This window comes from Tinamus guttatus, unplaced genomic scaffold (assembly GCF_059628265.1).
Source record: "Tinamus guttatus ecotype Peru unplaced genomic scaffold, ASM5962826v1 Tinamus_guttatus_pri_ptg000563l, whole genome shotgun sequence".
In the NCBI taxonomy this organism is placed as follows: Eukaryota; Metazoa; Chordata; class Aves; order Tinamiformes; family Tinamidae; genus Tinamus; species Tinamus guttatus.
In genome coordinates this window covers 861,279-881,252 of record NW_028289097.1, presented here as the reverse complement: position 1 = coordinate 881,252, position 19,974 = coordinate 861,279, and the positions used below count along the sequence as shown (strand labels likewise).

General features: G+C 48.8%; 1 protein-coding gene across 2 annotated transcripts; it reads left to right on the top strand.

Moving 5' to 3' along the window:
- Positions 1 to 59: 59 nt before the first annotated feature.
- On the top strand, positions 60 to 18,332 carry KLHL12 (kelch like family member 12). Of its 2 annotated transcripts, XM_088534428.1 has the most exons (12): positions 60 to 110; positions 338 to 535; positions 4,122 to 4,275; positions 5,161 to 5,378; positions 6,433 to 6,582; positions 7,894 to 8,008; positions 10,582 to 10,688; positions 12,016 to 12,211; positions 13,339 to 13,497; positions 14,466 to 14,564; positions 17,413 to 17,599; positions 17,962 to 18,332. In XM_088534428.1, the coding sequence occupies exons 2-12, from the start codon at positions 350 to 352 to the stop codon at positions 18,086 to 18,088; spliced, it is 1,698 nt and encodes a 565-aa protein (XP_088390554.1). In that variant the 5' UTR covers positions 60 to 110; positions 338 to 349; the 3' UTR covers positions 18,089 to 18,332. The 2 variants fall into 2 exon arrangements, with proteins under 2 accessions (XP_088390554.1, XP_088390553.1); XM_088534427.1 differs by lacking the exon at positions 60 to 110 and having other exon boundaries at positions 308 to 535.
- The last annotated feature ends 1,642 nt before the right edge of the window (positions 18,333 to 19,974 follow it).

The following is a 19,974-nucleotide window of genomic DNA, read 5'->3' as shown; positions in this document are numbered from 1 at the left end:
ACCCAAGGGGCGGGGGTGACGCGGCGGCCGTGACGCCATCGGGGCGCGCCGGGCGGGGAGCGGGAGGGGGGGAGGCGCGGTGAGCGGAGCCGGGAGCGCTCCCCGCGGCGGTGAGCGGGACCGGGCCGGGCCGGGCCGGGCCGGGCCAGGCCAGGTGGGGCGGTTCGGCCCCCGTGGGGCCCGGGGCGGGGGCGACGGGGGCAGGGCCCGGGGCGAGGGGAAGGGGCGAGGGGAGGGGAAGGGAAGGAGCGGCGGCGGCGCGGGCGGCGCGGCGCCCCCTGGCGGCGCGGCGGGCGCGCGCGGCCGTGACATGTGGCCGTGCTGGCTGTGCCCGCAGGTGCCGGGCGCCATGGCCCCCCCCAAGGACATCATGACCAACTCGCACGCCAAGTCCATCCTGAACGCCATGAACGCGCTGCGCAAGAGCAACACGCTGTGCGACGTGACGCTGCGCGTGGAGCACAAGGACTTCCCGGCGCATCGCATCGTGCTGGCCGCCTGCAGCGACTACTTCTGCGCCATGTTCACCAGCGAGGTCGGTGCGCCCAGCGGCCGGCAGCGCCTCGGGCTCGCGTGCTGCCCTTCGGCACCGCGTCGTGCTGTGGGGGCGCCTGTTGGTGACACCCCGCCGCGGTGTTGGGCAGGACACCCCCTCGCAGCGGTGGGGCGGCCCGGCGGGGTGCTGGGTTGCCTGCTCATGACATTAGGTCCTCTGGTTGTGGCACTAGCTTTTTCCGTCATGGTGCTGGCTCCCGTGGTCGTGGTGCCAGGTTGCTCTGTCAGGTGCTGGGTTGCCTGGTCGTGACAACAGCTGGCCCAGTCGTGTTGCTGGGTCACCGGGTTGTGGTGCCAGGTCGCTCCGTTTTGTCGCCGGGTTTCCTGCTCACGGCATTAGTTGGCCCGGTCGTGGTGTTGGGCGGCCCCGTCATGGCGCTGGTTCACCCGGCTGTGGTAGCAGGTCACTCTGTTGTGGCCCTGGGTTGCCAGGTGGTGGCATTAGATGGCCCTGCCGATGCTGGGTGGCTGCATCGGGGTGCCGGGTCGCTCTGTTGTGGTGGCGGGTCTCTTCGTCGTGGCATTGGCTCGCTCCAGCGTGGTGCCAGGTTGCCTGGTTGTGGCGCTGGGGTGTTGGTTTGCCTGATCATGGCATTGGTTGGCACTGGGTTGCCTGGTCGGGGCGTTAGGTAGCCTGGATGGTGCTGGGTGGGGGCAGGTCGCTTCCCTGTAGTGCTGGGTCACTCTGTCATCAGAGCAGGTCACTTCGCTGGGGCTCTGCTCGCTCCATCGCGGCGCTAGGTGCCTCTGTGTGACACTGAGATGCCCTGCCGTAGCGCTGGGCCGCTCCATCGTGGCGTTAGGTGGCCCGGTTGTGGCGCGGGGTTGCTCCACTGTGTGCTGGGTCCCTCTGCCCTGGTGGTGGCACGGCGAGAGTAAAAGGCTGCATTTGGGACCGTGGTCCTGCGCCGCCGCGTGTCCAACACCCAGCCCGGGCACATGAGCGTTGACAAACCAGCGGCCTCCGGTGCCTCGGCTGATTTTTCCAGCCATCTGTCGCGCCAAAGGTGCCAGCACGAGGCTGTGCAAGCAGAGCTGTGCAGCTGCTGCTGGTGGTGAATTAAGGCAGCAGTGTTAAGGCTGGGATGGATGATCCTCAACCGATGCCATGGCCTGGGGTTCACCCCAGCAGGAGCAGCAGGGGTGGCCGGGCCGGTTCCCAGGCCGAGAGAAGCGGCGTCAGGGACGGGTGGTTGGGGGTGACACCGCAACGCACGAGTGCTGGGCCCTGCACGTGTCACTGGGGAGAGTCTGCGCTCTCACACTGCATCTTACATTCACTTAAATTAACTTCATGCTGTTTTGCCAAAGCACTGAACGGTGATATTTAAGCTAAAGGTGGGACTTGTTAAATAGGAGATGCGAACCTGGCCTTGTCTCTTACAAGTTTGACTCAGTCTTCGCGGTGTCTTCTTACATAAGATGCTTTTCTTGTCATAGCAACTTCCTTGTTGGCAGGGAGAATAATGACTAAGCAGCCCAAAGTTCCAAAATCCTGCCTGCCAACCTGGTAGTCCTCTTGAGACAGAATCATTTTCTTCTTTGTCTTAGCCTGTAATGACCCAAGTCTTTAGATCTAGACTTCAGACATGTTTATTTTGGGTGTGAACAGGTGTCTTCATTTCTCTAGGTGCAAAGCAAACAGGTGGACCAACCACATACCCGCGTATTTTTCTTTTAATCCATGTCCTTATGAATTTTGGGAATTTAATAGGTTGTTGCTCCTTCTCTGCATATGGATATTTTTTCTTTAATAAAAAACAGAAGCAAATTCAGCCCCTGAAGGCTGCAGGTCTTTATTTAGCAATGACTTCAAGGTACTCAGCAGCTGAACAGACTCTTTCTGTTTGCTCCTGTGTTCCTGTCAGTTCCTTTCACTTCCTGGGCTTTTTGTCTACAGGTCATTTTACGTCTTACAGAATGGTCTTTGTGGCTGCTAACAAAAGCTCAGGATAACAGCGATTGATGTGCTTTGGATCTACACTGAGACCAGCCCTTCTTGCTCCCTTTTGCTCTCATTTTGATCACTGTAGTGACCTCATTTCCTAGATGCATCTTTTTTCTAGGAAAAGAAGGGCATTCAGTGCACAATGGGCATGATCGCTTCACATAACTTCCAAACTGCTGCTGCTTGAAGAGTTTTACTTTTTTGCTTAGTTTGTATTTCTTCCAGTGTTGCTTTTCCATACGGAAACCCCAAAATAACAAACCTGCCAAGTGGTGCGCGCAATTCCGATGTGAGTGCGGAGAAATGCCCTTTTCTGGGAAACGACAGCTTGGGAAGCCTCAAAGTGCACCTGCTTCCTATACGTGGTAGTGACAAGTATTTCGGTGGGTGCGATGGGAGACCCTTTGGTTGCCATCCAAACTCTCGTGGGTCTGGAGTGTTTCAGCTTTGCCTATAACTTCAGCGACCTCAAAATGTCCCATCGCATAGTGGGCCAGCGGTGTCTACAAGGGTTCTTTTGGAGTTCATCAGTCATCTCCTGCAAATCTGGGGACTACAGCGGGTGTTTTTGTGGCAACGTGTTTTTTGTCAGATTGAGCTACACGAGGCTGTATTCAGAACTGATCCTTGGGTCGTGCCCTGTGTCCCTTGGATGTCATTCCTGTTTTTGCACAGGTAGCACTGAGACTATCATCTGAGGTTATCGCCAGAGGAAGCTGCATTCCTAATCCATGCACCTCTCTTCTTTCCTTTGCTCGCTTCTAAAAGTAACTATTCAAATCAGAAGTTCTCAATCTTACTTCAAACTGACTTTTCATTTTCTGTTTTTGAGGAGAGAAGCCAATTCTCACCTGTTGAACCCTTGGCTCTTGATACTTCTCTGCCTCTGCTCCAAAGAGCAGTTTCAGCAAATGCTTGTTTGGGTTTTTTGTGTGTTGTTTGTTTTCCTGTTTTGCATCCTAGTTTTGCACTGGGGTTTCTGCCTTTGGACACATTAATATAACTCAGGAGCTGAGAATTGATCATGGGCTCTGCTTCAGGAAGAACTTTGGACTTTGCTAAAAGAACTTTGTTCAAGTTAGATTTGTGTTTAATTCTGAAGTTTCTGGCCTGTATTTATTTAGTCATTCTTTTTATGGTTGCAGAATGGACCAGGAATTGAACAGTTAGGGACGATTTTTTTGATTTAATTTGGTTTTAATGTGGAGTGGTCAATGTAGGGACTCTGTAAGCTGCAGCAAACGATGCACATTGAGCCTAGGGAATAACCCTGTTGAAGCATCCTGTCTAGTAAAGCCAGGAATAGTTGTAAGGGAGAGAGCTTAGATGTCATCCGCAAATGGTGCACACGATTTCTGCTATCTCAAATCTCAAGTTGTTCCTTTTACAATGGAGTTTGACTGTCCTCCCTAATAATAAAAAGCTGTTTTACTCCCTCTGTATGTGAATTTTGTGAAGAAATTCACTCCCTTTATTCTTTCAGTGAACACAGGAATAAAAATACAAAATCACTGTTGAAGCTTCTCTGACAGATCACATTTAAAGGAACTGTTGAGTGTTGTTGGCTTTTTGATGAGATTTCTGAAAAGTAAACCTTTGTTTTCCTTCTGATTTACAGCTTTCAGAGAAAGATAAACCCTATGTAGATATCCAGGGACTGACAGCTTCCACCATGGAAATCCTGCTAGACTTTGTGTATACAGAAACTGTGCATGTAACAGTAGAAAACGTCCAAGAGCTGCTTCCAGCAGCATGCCTGCTTCAGCTGAAAGGTAATTGTCAAATATCACCACAATTTGCACAATTGCTGCTGTTCAGAGATTTGGGTTGTCTGACCTTCAGTAAAGAAGATATGGGAGGCATGATATTTATAAGTGCTACATTAGTTTCAAGACACAAGGGCCTGGAATTATCTAGTTTACGTCAAACTCCTTGGGCTGTCTTATGAGTTCTGGTTTCAGTGGCAGAGGGAAAAAAGAGATAATAAAACAGGTTGTTGTTCCATGCTTTGAGCTACTGTTTTTCTGCCCGAGTATTATCAGGAAGAACTGTGGGTTGTTTAGCACATAAACATCACAGCCAATTTGACTGCTAATAATAAGCAAGTCCTTGAAATTGCTTGACCTTGCCATCATAGTCTGTCTGGATCGTAGCAGCCGGGTCGATGTCGTTGTCATCGATGTCACACCTGTGAAGCCAGTGGTCCTACCTGTGCGGGGAGTTGGGGCTAGATGATCTCCAAAGGCCCTTTCCCACCTCACCCATTCTGTGAATCTGCAAAGCTATCAGAATCCACAAATCTCAGGCAACTATCAGAAAGACATTGCAGAAAACCTAGAAATCTGATAGCCACATCCGTTAGTGCATATATTTTTGATTTATAATCCATGAGTAAGGCTCATATTTGAATCATTTCCTAGTACTAGATTATTGCATGTAAATAAAATACCCAAGTGCCCACACTTGTGGTCTACTGCTTTGTGTTTTCACGTCTCTCTGAAGAAACGTTTGCCCAGGTGTGTTTCTCTGATATTTTTTGAGCTTGCTATTCGAGTTTCTTTTCGCTATTTCTTAGGACTTCCTTTTCTAAAGCCCTTTCAAGGTAGTGGTTTGATTCCAAGCACGCGGTGCTCATTCACCCCTCCAATTACCCGCAGGTGTGAAACAAGCTTGCTGTGAGTTCCTGGAAAGCCAGTTGGATCCGTCGAATTGTTTGGGCATTCGGGATTTCGCTGAGACACACAACTGCGTTGATCTAATGCAAGCTGCAGAGGTCTTCAGCCAGAAACATTTTCCAGAGGTTGTTCAGCATGAAGAGTTTATTTTGTTAAATCAAGAAGAGGTTGAAAAGCTCATCAAGTGTGATGAAATTCAGGTAAAACGTGGAATGTCCTGCTACTGTGCAAAGCACTTAAAAGCCAGTTAGAAATTAGAGGCAGTTAGTCCATTGTCCTAACATGGACTTTTTGCACAGTATCAAATTATTTTGATATTAATTTTCTACATACTGTCTCCTAAGTTTTTAGCCAGAAATGTTCTATGAGTCTGAACAGTTTCAGATTATAACATGCAAGGAATCCACGCAGACAGGACCGTCACAATCAATAGTCTCTGCAGAACTCCTGTTCTCTTGGCTCCTTCTTTCCTTAAAGGAGGTTCCAGAGGTTATGGAGACAGGTTGTATCAATGCCTAGATTGAGAATACTCCCAAGATTCTTCTGTTCGTAGACTTGTAGATGTTACTGAGCAACTCAAGGAATGCGAGTGTCGTGTCAAGCACACGACTGCCTGCTGCTTTCATACCCTGGTCCTGAGTACACAGAGAAATAAGCTGGCGGCAGGGCAGTTGTATCCAAACCCTGAGGTTCTTCGCAGCCAAAATCCAATAGTTTATGGTTTCTAAAATACAAGTTCAAGTAAAAGACCTCACATGTAGGCAGTATGTCCAAGGTTTAAAAAGCTCATTGCATGAGCTAGGGGCTGCAGGAGGTTAAGTGGGTCCCAGCTCCCTGAAAAGGCAACGTGTCTCTGGTGGGCTTTGAGCTGCTGCTTTCCTCTGTGCAGTGAGGTAACTCCTGCTTCGCTAGGAATGCAAAGAGCTGCCCTGGGAGATGCTGCCTTTTGTGAGCTCCCTCCCAACATGTTGTGGCTCTCGACCTCTTGCTTTGCTGTGTCCTGTGAAGGTCACTTTTCGGGCACCTGTACTGTCACTTGGTGATCTCAGCTGTAAGGAAACAAAAACAAACAAAAAAAAGTAATGTTAGGAAAAAGAAAACACAGAAATTTCATAGATCATGTAAATATAGATTTGAATTATCACTCTCTGTTTGCTCTCTGTTAAGCAGTGTCCACAGCGCGGAAGTTGTCTGCTTCACGGCCCGTTGCTGAAATATCCTGTAGTCTGATGCGCGTGTGCCTGCTCTCTCCAGGTGGATTCCGAAGAGCCTGTTTTTGAGGCTGTTATAAACTGGGTGAAGCACTCCAAGAAGGACCGGGAAGCGTCGCTGCCGGAGCTGCTGCAGTACGTGCGCATGCCGCTGCTCACCCCGCGCTACATCACCGACGTCATCGACACCGAGGTACCCGCAGCCCGCGGCACAGGGCAGAGAGGGGCTGCAGTCTGTGGGGGTGGTCGTCTCCCCAGGTTTGGCCCCTGCTGTCCTAACAGAACCCGTTAAAAATAGTTCTTCTACTGGTGTTTTTTGATGCTGCAACTGTGATGTTTTCCCATTCAGCTGGGAGAGCCCAGCTGAATGATCCCCAACTATGGAATTGTTCAACTCTCTCCTGCCAGTATCACCTTTTCGTTGTCATTTCTTGGGTTTCTGAGAAGTTCCCTCTGTCACGGGAGGGCCACAGCAGAAGTTGTTGTGGGTGCAGATGGAGCTGCCTTGAGTGAAACGAGCGGCAGCCCCTCAGCTCCAGAGCCAGCGCCCAACTCGGAGTTGTATCGAGTCTTTCTTTGTGTGGCTGGAGTATTGCAGAGGCAAAGCAACATGTGGATAATGAGAAGAGATTATTAGGCTTTTGCAATGAAAACATAATTCCAACAAAAAGTGAGGCTGCCCCAGAAATAGACTTGACACAGGCACACATAAGCTCAAGCCAGCGTTTCCATTTGACGATGGTGAGAGCTGATCAATGATTTGTAGCCTTTGTCACCTAGCAGGTGCCGAATGTGGAATGGGAGACGTCTCCACATCCAGAAATGGCTGGTTTAGCAAAAATATTTTAATGTGGTAGAGCTACTCTTAATAAGGACAGCTAATGCACAGGTAGCTGTGCCAGGGGTAAAATATATTGAGTTAGGTTGTTATAGTCCAGCTTAAACTGAAATTTAAGCCAATGCAAAAGTGGTTGGCACCAAAATAACTAGTTCACATATGTGGCCAGTATAGAGATCAAACTCCTAGACCCAGCAAAGCTGCTTAGTATCCGTTCTCCTCCTTGTTTCTTCTTCAATGGCAAGGTGCCTGTTGGAGAGTTGATTCTGTGTGACTGGTCCAGCCAAAGTGTTTTTAAATATAGTTTCACTGCCAGTTTTCAGACATACTTCTACTGGCTCAAATGTTGATTTTCCTTAGTTTTGTAATATATTGTTTTTCATTAGGACACCTGCAGTGCCAGACATCACGTGATAAATCAGCCATTTCATAATTTGCGCCATCTTTCCAGCTGCATTCCCGTCTTAAATTGTCTTTGCCTTTTTTTATGTGCAATGTTTACACCCTGAGCCTGCTGGCCACAGACAGCACACAGATCAGTTTAACGCTGTCTGAACTGCCTGGAGCTAACTTAAGGGCAGTTCTTATTAGAGTTTTTTAATTACATCATACGTACCCATGAGTTATGTTTGGTTTTTTGTTTGTTTGTTTGTTTGTTTTCCCCAGCCTTTTATTCGATGCAGTCTACAGTGCAGAGACCTTGTAGATGAAGCTAAGAAATTTCATCTTCGGCCTGAGCTGCGGAGTCAGATGCAGGGACCAAGGACAAGAGCCCGTCTAGGTGAGCAGCAAAGGACAGGACACAGAAGGCCTGAGGCCTTGGCAGGTGTGGTATTATACACACGATTGTAATTGTGTTTGCAATTACAGTACCACTGTAATTGCACTGAAGTGCTTCACAGCAGGGATGTGTCAGTGCACAGTCCCAGTGGTACAGGGAAGGCATGGGAGCAAAGCAAGGGAACGTCACCATTTTCCTTCTAAGCTGTCTGTGCCTCCAGATGAGTCCGTCTCGACATGCAGCTCTCCAAGAAGTGCAGAAAGAGTTTCTTCCTGCCTAAAAAGGCCTCAGTGTCAGAAATCAGAAGAGCTGGGAAGTGAGGCAGCAATGTTAGACTGACGATGAGCTTTTGACAAGGAGTCTAAGAAGGAAGGCACAAAGAGAGAAATGGAGAGGTACCTCTTTCCTGCAGAAGTACGTTGCTCTTTTCCTAGTCCTGGAGCACAGAAATGAAAAGTTTTTTGCTATTTCAGTAGCTCCTACCAAGCAGGACTGTTGGGAAACCATTTGGCCTAGGTTTGGAAGCATATGGAATAAGTGAAACAGCAGGAATGACCAGCAGCAGAAGACAGAGTGTTTTAGTGGCCCTTCCTCACCTGACACTCCTGCTCATATCTTCACACTTACTCTGTTTGGACAGTCTCTGTCATGGCTTTTCCTGGGTGCGCTCACGGGGCACTGCCTCGGAGCCAGCACTGACACTTCTTCCTACAAGCAGGTCTGTCAAGATGTTCTGTGCTGCTGCCTGTGTTTTAGAAAGGGGCTCCGAGAATCCCTCCAAGCCCTTTTCCTGTTATTAATATTGTTTTGGGAGACAGAAAACAGTTTAAACACTAAAGGTAGAGGACAAATTAGGTTTGTTCTACACATTTATTACATATTTTCGCCCTATGGGAATGTCACTATGATGTGGTTTAATCTCCAGCATACTCCCTTCCACCTGCCACCTCTGGCAACATCCTGCCTCAATTTCACTGACATTTCATTTTGTTCTTAATTAAAACACTTCTGCTGATAGACACATCACATAACTATTTAATATATTGCTTAATTGTTCACACAGGTAAAAGTTGTACACCCCATTTTTAGTTTAAATTTCAGTTTGATCTTAGGGATTCAGCCCTATGTTTTTCCATTGGTTTAATATCCTTGTGCTATCAGGATTGCTCTTATCATGTGTTACTTATAAACAGAGATCAACTCGCCTATTAATGTTCTCTCGGACAAAATGAAAAGGTTGTGTTTTTAGATGCCTTGTTGAACAGCAGGCTTTCCAAATCACAAATCATTGGATCTCTCTTCTGCGTCATTTGCAATCCATTTTTTTTATATTATTTTACTTCATTTGAGATGGCAGGTTTTTGCTTTGCGGCAGACCAAGTCTTGTTAAATCTTTATTTGATGTGCAATCCTTCTGCAATGAAAATTTGGACAGTTCTAAACATTACTAAAGTTTGTTTTTATAGAAAATGTCCAGGGAATCCTGGGGTTTCTTGTCTGTTTTTAGAACTGTGATAAAAGCCTACCTTCGAGACAATCATTAATCAGGGAGCTAAAACATTGCAGGTCATAGGTCTGATTCAACCATCAGGGAGAAAAGAAGAGTGTCTCAAAGAAAAGAAAGGAGAAAGAAAGCAGCTTTGAAATAAAACACTTCAGTCTTAAACAATTCCTGCAGAAATATTTTTATGAATTCTTCAACAGTTTCTGTGGTACAGACACACAAACATGAGAGATTTTTTCTTAAGGTTTTTAGTATATTATTCAAACAATGACATGCAAAGGAGAAAATAAAAATATGAGAGCCTTTATACCTCTCATTTTTTTATATATGAAAAGGTGAGAGTTTTTTGTTTGTTTTTTAATGGTTCTGGGAAATATCTTTCCCTCCGCTCTCCATTTTGCCTTCAGTATCAGTGTTTATGACTTCTTGGCTTTGTTGGAACATTGTAAAATTGTCCGTTTTTATCATGGTGGCAACATAGGATAGTGGTCTCCCTGGTTATAACATAAGAAAGTCAGGGATTGGGGTGTTTCCATCCTCAATGAAATGGAGAACAAGGAAAAGCACCATCTGGTCTGGATGCCAGTTATAAATGAGGAGAGAAGCCCCTGCTTCAGGAAAGGGATGCAGAGGAGCAGCCATCCTCCTTCAGCTGGAGGAGGGTGGTACCTTTGAAAGTTTGGCAAGATTTTGTGGAGAAAAAGACTAAAGAAGGCATAAACCAGTCAACTTTAGTGCCTGGTTAGGCCAACTGGATTTCTAAGAGACCTTCTAAAATTACTAGAGACTGACTATTCCAGCAGACAATTCCGAACATGTGAATTAGCTGTTTTCCTGCATGTCCCTGGAAGAGTCTTTCTCGTGCACTCTCTTGCTTCCTATGGATGATAGGGAGCCGAGGTGACTGATACCTGGGTTAGATGCCAATACTCAAAGCAGCAATTAAGAGCAAGGATCTAGATGTAGCCTCACACACCAAGGAAGACTCCATTTTCTCGGATGATTCCGCTGAGGTCCCCCTTTGGTTGTGAAGAGGTTGACTTGACTTTGCTCTCCCTCTTTGCTCTAGGAGCGAATGAAGTCCTGCTCGTGATCGGAGGCTTTGGCAGCCAGCAGTCACCTATTGATGTTGTGGAGAAATATGACCCGAAGACTCAGGAGTGGAGCTTCTTGCCAGTAAGGGACTATTTTTGACCACCATTAGGATATACAGGCATGGTGCAATCCAACACTGATTGACTGATGCTAAGAAGGCATCAACCATATAACATCTCTCCCTAGACACAATCTTTTGTCATCTACTTAGAATTTCTGACCTACATTTATTAGGATTGCCAAGGTTTACAAAGTGAATGCTGAAATTTATTCAGGTTTGAAGACTTACTAATTGAGCCCTGTTGTTGTTATTGGTTAGAGGAGCGTGCAGAGAGCCAGAGCCTACTGAGACCCACATCTTATTTGGTGTTCATCTTAAGAGGGGTGTGAAGCTCTGAAGCTCAGTGCTGGTGGTTGAGATGTCATCGGGAGTCGTGCAGTCAGTCCTGCTTTGGGCAGGCTGTACGACCTGTCTGGTTTCATTACTTCTGAGCATCACAGGAGAGAGTAGGGAAGAGAGAAGCAAAAGTGTTGAGGGCTATTTCTACTCACGTTTAAAATTGCCTATATTTGTGTGAAAAGGAAGAGAACTGCCTCTTCTTTATTACCAGTAATCTCATAAAAAATATATTCCCTGCTTTCCCCAAATCCTGTTCTCTTTTGGAGGTGAAAAACTTCAGAAACTTAGCACTTAGAAACCCAAGAGATGACAATGAAAAGGTGATACTGGCAGGAGAGAGTTGAACAATTCCATAGTTGGGGATCATTCAGCTGGGATCTCCCAGCTGAATGGGAAAACATCACAGTTGCAGCATCAAAAAACACCAGTAGAAGAACTATTTTTAACGGGTTCTGTTAGGACAGCAGGGGCCAAACCCGGGGACACGACCATCCCCACAGACTGCAGCCCCTCTCTGCCCAGAAACTTCCATCAGGTCTTCCAAATCTCCACATTTTTTCAAGACGTATCGTAGAATCACAGAATCCTTAAGGTTGGGAGGGACGTCTAGGGGTCATCCAGTCCAACCCCCTACACACGCAGGGTCACCTAGAGCACGTGGCACAGGACTGCGTCCAAGCGGGTTTGGAAGGTCTCCAGAGAAGGAGATTTGATCTGAAAGATTCAGTCACGACGTAAAACAAGTGACATTTAATGCAAAATATGGTAGCGCCAGGAGACCTGGGCTTGAGAAAAGGGACAGGCCAGGCCAGACTATAGGCTGAGGAAGGCAGACAAAGCTAAACATTTCATCCAGGGCCATAGCCTATAAATCCATAGTGCCATTTGCTTCTGTAGCAATGGGCCATTTTCCAGCAGAACAGCAAAAGCGGATGGATTAAGTGACTGTTTTCAGTGCATCAATGTTATTTCTTCTTCTTGACACGTTTTTTCATTTGGTTGTCTTAGAGCATCACCCGTAAGAGGCGCTACGTTGCCACTGTGTCCTTGCACGACCGCATCTATGTGATCGGGGGCTACGACGGGCGCTCTCGCCTCAGCTCTGTGGAGTGCTTGGATTACACCTCAGATGAGGATGGTATCTGGTACTCTGTGGCTCCCATGAACGTGCGGCGAGGCCTGGCTGGAGCCACCACCCTCGGAGGTACGTCCTGCTCGCTACACTGACAAGGCAATACAGGTTGTTGTCATCCTGAAGTGCCCAAGGCCGGGATCCATGGAGTGGGGTCGCTCCGAGGAGAGAGTTGAGTCTGCAGTTCTTGACTTCCATCATTTGCATGTAGAAATGGAAAACTTCCTGCCCATCAATCCTGACACGGGCTCTGTGTCTGCTTCCTTCTTACAGCATCTGTGATCGAGGGAAGGGAGCCCTTAGGGATTATGGAGTGGGAAAGCTCTTGGGGTGGTGACTGTGCAATGTGTTACTGAGTACAGGCTGCCGAGTGCAGCTGGATTCATCCAGCCCTGGAGAGACAGGGAAAAACTGCAGCCTGTGCACAGAGAAGGATTCCCAGGACAAACTTGGAAACAGGAAACTGCTTTACAAAGCAAAGCAGAAGATTTTATCTTGCTTACCCTGGCAAAACAAAGGCCAAGAGGGAATGGCAAGAAAAGGAAATGTGCACGTGAAGAATGCGCAGTGTAAGAACAGAATAAAAATAGATATTAACAGGCAATGATAAAAGGGTGTGAAAATGAAAGGAAGGTTGCTAGCCATTAGCACAGTAGTTACTCTAATCGTGTACTCTAACTAGAGTAATTCTATACTATATAGCATAATTTTATACTAATGAATATATTAGAGTATCTTCTTAATAAGTGATACCATTTAAATATTATTCATGAAATGTTAGATCGTTAATGTATCTATTTTAATGAAAGTTCTGTAAAAATGCAATTGCTTTGAAGATGATACTTGACAGTTTTGTGGGTTATGATGTCCAGGATAAAGAACTGGTCTTGATCCAGGCATGGTCTTTGGATCATCTCTTGTTTTGCTACCCATGTGTTTAATATGTGGTAAGCATCCCCAAAAAGCAGGTTTTAGGGCCAGATGGGTTTTATGTTTCAGTTTGTTGGGTCTCATGCAGCAAGCTTGGGTGAGGAAGCTGGGTTAACTTTTACCTCTGAACGTGCCAAGATCCCTGGTTTCTCTTGTGTTTTGCAATCCCTGTTGTGGGTTTGCTGCATCCGGGAGGGCCTCGTTGCTCCACGGAATGTGTGTGCGTTTGGTGACGGCCTGGCTGGGGCTAACCCTGTGCCACCTTGCAGACATGATCTACGTGTCGGGCGGGTTTGATGGGAGCCGGCGTCACACCAGCATGGAGCGCTACGACCCGAACATCGACCAGTGGAGCATGCTGGGGGACATGCAGACCGCGCGGGAAGGAGCAGGCCTGGTCGTGGCCAACGGAGTCATCTACTGCCTCGGTGGGTATCCTCAGCACCTCCAGGCATCCTGCAATTTTGTGGTTTCTCCAAGAATTCAGGGAGCACAAGTCATGCCATTTCCGGGCTAGAAGGTGCTGTTGCAAACTTCAGCACGCTAAGTGTTACACAGCTCTATCCACAACCATCAGTCACCATCGCAGTGGCTTGGCCTGGAGCTGCTGTGTAGCTGCACTAAATGCTGTTAGGAGCAAACTGGGATGAGTCAGCCTGCGTTTGAGGAACCGCTGAAGTGAGGAGGATGAGGAGGGCCACGAAACAACTCGCGTTGCAGGGGCTGGGTAGTGCAGCAGGTAGGAAGGCAGCAGATAGCTGTAGGACAAGGGTGCCAGCTGTGAATGCAGTGAGAGTGGTAGATGGCAAATCACCCTAAAACCTTTAGTAAGTTTGTTCTATAGATACTCCTCCCAGGCCCCAGAAAAAATGGGGAAGGCACCGTTTTCCACGCACCTTGGTTGCAGTCCTATTCCTGGGGAGTCTTGGATATCAGCCGCTGGTTTGTGGGTTTCACTCATTTTCCCCAAATTCTCCTTCCCCATGCAGTCCCCCCAGGCACGTGCCAGCACACGGCCCCTTTGCTGAAGCAGCACAAGGCGGTTTCTTGTGAAACAGCTCTCTGAGTTTGGTGCTTTCAGCTTGTGCTCTGTGCAGCCTCCTGGTGCCAGCTGGAGGAGCGCACTGGAGCCAAGCAGCACAAACTGAGCTGGTACCTAGCCTGGAAGTTACAGGAGGTACCAGGGGCTCAGAGGGAGGTTTTGGTTCACAGAGGCCTGGCTCAGAGCTGGCTCAGGGTCTGGCATTGCAAGTTGTAGAGATCCAAGTCGCTTGTGGGTTGCTGTGCTAATTGCAGGGCTACGCTGTGTAGAGGAGGAGCCCAGCATCTTGCTGCTTCCTACATAGGAAGGGTTTTCCAGAAGTCAGACCCACAGTTTGCTCCTGTGTTGTCTCAGGTGGCTACGACGGGCTGAACATACTGAATTCTGTAGAGAGGTACGACCCCCACACTGGGCACTGGACAAATGTCACTCCGATGGCCACCAAGCGCTCAGGTAAGAGCCCTCTGTGGCTGGAGGTCAGAACGTGCCGCGCTGCGCCGAGCGGGCAGTCGCTGCTGCTCCTCCTGCTGCCCTGGAGGATGCTGATGGCTGCACCGAGAGGCAGCTCGTGGCTTTGGGAGGGGGCATTTCAGGACGTGCTGACTCAGCTCTGCAAGAGCAGGATTGATCTTCACCTGCCTGATACCTGTACGCATGGAAAGAGGAATGGAGGGCCTGCAAGGAGGGAAAGGAAGTTTTGTGTGACTTTTGTGGCTAGGAACAGTGCGTGGCTTGGAGAAAAGCTAGAGAGAGACGAGCTACGGGCCACAGTGATTGGTTTAGGGTTGGAAGAGGCTGCATTAAGTCAGGGCTGCACAGGACCCACAAGGTGCAAGGCAGCTGCTTGGCCAGACCCTCCTTCTGCTGCGCTCCCTCTGCATCAGTGCAGGGGCAGCCTGGAGCAGAGCGCAGCGCTGATGCGCGAGGGTTTCTCTGCAGCACCGTTGAGCTAATGACTTGAAACGTGCAGTCAAACATGAATTATTCACCAGCTTTGTCTTTGCTGCTCAGTTTAACGGTTGTATCTAGGAGAAGAAAAAATGTAGTTTAAATCCTGATTTGGGGAGTAAGCTTCTGTCCTGGCTGGTTTTTGTTTCTCTAAAGAGTTTCTGTAGGGCTGGTGTAGCTGCTGGGCTCCCAGGAGCTCTGCTGTCCTTGCAGGCACTCTTTCAAAACCTCTTTTAAGTTGCTTTATATTTCTTCCAATAATTGTCCTTCACAATCAGCCGAGGCAACATTGCTTCAGTTTGTTCCCTCTGGAAGTCTTCTTGTTGAGGGACCAAAAGCTAGTTGCTCAGTTTAAACTGTTTTCCAGGCTAGAAACAGTTAAGGTTTTTTGTGCCTGCAGTGAATTGCAAGGCTTTAAATATTTTCTCCTGTGGCAGAGCCATTCCTGTTAAGTGTGGGTTAGAAAGTATTTTCCATATGCCAGGAAGGAATTTGATTTAGAAGCTGGTCACTTCCCACACCCAGGAAGACTCCACATATAAACACATGATAAATCTGTGGGTTCTCCTACATCAAAAGCAATGAGCATGAGCAATGAGTCCATGGATCACCAGAGAGTTTAAGGATGCAAATGCCTGTTCCCAAGGGGTCTATTGGCTGCACCAGAAAAGATGGTTTCTGGCAAGACCAAAAGTGACAAGTTCAAGGGCAAAGCCTTCATGAAAAGGATTTCCCAGTTTCTTGTCAGCTTCCCAGAAGACTTGGAGGCCTCTTGGTAGCAGAGCCTCAGCCCAAAACGCAGACTCCCCCAGTGTCGGAAGGAAGCAGGAACATTGTGAGGCTCTTGATCCTGGCACCAGCTCAGCCAGGTTCCTTCCTCCATGCTGTGAGCTTGAGTACTTGGATTTGAACAGGGATTCACCCAGGAACAGCTGTCTGTTCTGTCCTGACTTCCTTTTTTTGGCCCAGCTCTTTATGCCACCTCTGTGTGGTACTAACACCAGTTACACTTACAACACTCATCCTAGTATCAGTGTCAGTCCATCCAGACCTTGGGCCCTGTAGGACTTTCTTTGCCCTAAGGTTTTGACACTCTTTCTAAAGCTGCCTTCTTGTAGGTCTTGGAGTTCCAAGGAGAGCCAAGACTAGAAGTAATCTTGCCTTTATTCATAGAAATTGTTTCCTGCTTGTGTCTCCTCACCTCTTAGAACAGATTCCAGAGATGGGCCACCCTGCAGAAACCTTGGCCATATTGCACTGCTAGCCCTGGCTTCCCTGATCACACCTTGGTCTGTCTCTCATCTCAGCTGATGTCTCCCTGTTTATCAAGGAAGCTTCAGAGACCCCATCAGAGCAATCTGACCATTCCTAGCTGCCTTAGTACTCTCAGCAAGGAGGATAGACAGGGAAAATGAGGCTGAAAACAGTGAAACAGGAAATCTCTTATACCTTGTTTCTAGAAGATACAGATCAGTCCCCAGAGCTGCAGAGCAGCTGGCTTGCTTCCTCAGGGGTGTTCATATCAGTGCTGTGGTTACATGTTGACGATAACACCCTGACAGGGATTACCCTGCTCTTGAGATACAGCTTAAACAGTAGAGGCTGTTGGCAACAGCATCTGAAACCACTAAGTGCCTTGTTATCTTTCTGCATTCTTGGCACTGAAGGGAGCTCCTGCTTAATAACAGCAGCTGGCTGAGGCTGATTTTTTTTAAGTTATCAATAAAGCCAAAGTTGGGCCAACTGTGTAATTTATTGCTCTTACTAAGGATTTGAGAACAGCTGTTCAGACAGATGCTTCAACCCCTCGTGCCTCCGGGTGCAGTGAAGGTGCCAGACACCAGTTTTCCTTTCCCTGCCTCCCTTAGAGGCAGCCTCAGAGCAATCCTTCCTCCAGCTTCACGTGCAGCAGCGTCGTTCCCCTCTCTATGGCCAGGAGGTGGGTGATGCCAGGGGCTGGAAGCACCAGAGAAATCCAGCTCCCAGCAGCCTGAGCTAGGCTTGCTCTGTTGTGTCCGGGGGGCTGCTGTGTCTTTCAGCCAAGGTGAACATCTCATGTTGTGACTTACACCCTACCTGCGGAATTAGTCTCCTCCTTTGGAGATTGTGGTAGAGATATGGGTTATCATGCTGGAGTACTCATGGGTATGGGTACTCATGCTGGAGTAGAGAACAACAGCATGCTAACTACTTTAGGACACCTCTTTTGTGGGAGATTTATGTGTAAGAAAATGTCCTCTGTGTTCTGGGAAAGAAGCAGGAACTTGTCTAGTTTGGCCTCATGACAGTGAGCCCTGGGCATGGTGATGCCAGTGCCACTCATGGGTGCAACTGCTCCTTCCTCCCTCTCTAGGTGCTGGAGTGGCTCTGCTGAACGACCATATTTATGTGGTCGGTGGCTTTGACGGGACTGCACATCTCTCCTCCGTGGAAGCCTATAATATTCGCACTGATTCCTGGACAACTGTAACGAGCATGACAACCCCGCGCTGCTACGTGGGGGCCACCGTGCTGCGGGGCCGGCTCTACGCCATCGCTGGGTGAGAGGCTGGGCAGGGACGTGCTCGCCGCGTAGCGGGGGCTGGAGAAGAGCCAGGGGGTTCAGGGGACAGGAGCCACTGTCCTGTTCCAGGTGGCCTCTTCATGCGTTTAGCTGTGTAATTCAGGATAGCCTGTGGAGTCACTGTGCCCAAATAGGGAGCATGATGCACTGGTCCAGGGCCAACACAAGCAGGAGAGTGGCCACAAACAGCAAAAGGGAGCCTGTTGTGGAGCCTATTGTAGTTGTTTTATTACAGGCTACTCCTGCTGTCTCTGACTGTGCAGCTTCCAGGAAGGGCTGTGAACACCCCAGCCTCTTCCTTCAGCAGTATCAGTCGTGTGTAATTTTCCATCCTTGCAGATACGACGGCAACTCACTGCTGAGCAGCATCGAGTGCTACGATCCCATTATTGACAACTGGGAAGTAGTGACCTCCCTGGGAATGCAGCGCTGCGACGCTGGGGTCTGCGTCCTGCGGGAGAAGTGATCTGGAGGGCACTTGCAAACAGGAACACCCTGAAGAAGCCCTGCTGGAGGAAGAGTCCCAAGCGATTTGCAGTGACTGTTCTTGAGAGTTGTGGATGCTGTGAAAGTACGCATCAGCATAGCAGCTTTCTGTGCTGCTTTAACTAGAGCATGTGCATAAATGTGGTATCTCGGCAGTCATTTGAAATCAGGGGCTCTGAGAGAAGCTGTAAAGGAGTGAGGTGGATCAGGAGAAGCTGCATTCTGTGCTCTTCCTGTGGCTAACTGTATCATCAGAGCAGCAAATCTCCTAGCCCTGGCCTGGGCCAGACTGGTGAACGCTTCCAGGGCTGTGTGCAGCACATGCAGCACCCGGCTGCTCTTGTGGGAGGCTGCAGGGCCGCGTGGGTCCTCCAGTTGCTCTCAGCCGTGTGGATGCGTGAGAGGAGAATCCAGCTGCTCTTACGCTCCAGCTTCAAATCATCTTGTACATACTGAATGTTTTAAACATGCTCCTCAAGGGCACGTCAGTGCAGAGCCAAATGGAGCGAGCTTGTGATAAGGGGGTCCTGCACTGTAGCTGCGTCCACAAGCTCCCCACGAGTCTGCACACGAAAGGAGTCACAGATTAATGCTGTCAACTACTGAGACCCAAAACCCTGAGGTGGCGGCGGGAAAGATCCCCTGGCATGGAACAAGCATGCAGCATTTTACTGGGGTCAAGAGGCACAGCAAGGTTTAACACATCACATTTTTCCTTGAAAAGCTTGACTGACCCATGAGGAAGGTGCTGCATGTTCAGGCAGAGCAGTGCGCTGTGGCTCAGCGGTGCCTTTGCTCCCGCTGCCGTGGGGAGGGCACCTCACAGAGCTTGAGGCCCTGAACGCGGCAACGCGACTGATGCTCAGACTACAGCTTGTTGGGGAGTGGCTGGAGTTCTTCCCGGGACACATCTCCCTCCAGTTCACTCACATCAGCCTTGCAGTCCCAACCGTTGTGTTGATTTTCCTTTGATCCAGGATTTTTTCTGCGGCCGGGGCCTTTCCGAAGTGACATCCAGGATTGTCTTTTGCTTTTTATTTCCCTGCCTCTTAACTGCACATCCTGGTGCACGAGCTGTCCTTCGCCTTCCCCGCGCCCCCTGCGTGCTGCCTCGCTCGGCGCTCCCTCCTCGGCCCGCCTGCTGCCCGCGTTTTGGGAGCGCGGGCCGTGTCCCGCCGCCGGCCGGGTCCCTCGGCGCCCGCGCTCCGCGTCGCGCTCTCTCTGAGCCTTCTGCTGGCTCCTTTGCTTGGGGGACAGGGGAGCAGGGACGTGGTGGCATGACGTATGCACTTTCAGCCAACGCTCTGAACTTCTGCGTTTGTTCCTATCACACACAAGTGTTTTGTGGTTTCATTTCCTATGTGTATTTTTTAATGAAAATATAAAGAATAAAGTATTTCCTGAGCCAGTGAAAGTCAAGTTTCTCTTCCCTGCCCACCAAGGCGTTTATTTAACCACATTGCGTTGAAGTTATGCCTCTGCCAGCAGCACAAAATCCCAGTTAGACCAGGCAGCTGCCTTCAGCTGTCCCTGCCCTACAGCTTCCCGATGTCCCCGGGTGGTACTAAAGGACAAGTGCTCCATGTGCAGGGGTCCATGGCACAACATCTGTCAGGCTTAGGAGAACTTGCTACCTGGGGATGGATGTGCTGCAACATCTGCTTGGAAACGTGTGGCAACAGTGCCAAGGAAATGAGTTTGTGTTAGAATAGCGAGTTTGTGTTTGCAAAAAAACAAGAAGTCTTTTGTCCACCATGGTAACATGGAGTAAGTGCAACACGGATTAATTTGTCTGTCAATGGTGTGGTTAAAAAGTCTCTGCAATACCTGCTCTTGATTTCAACAAAAACTGCACAACTCCAGCCT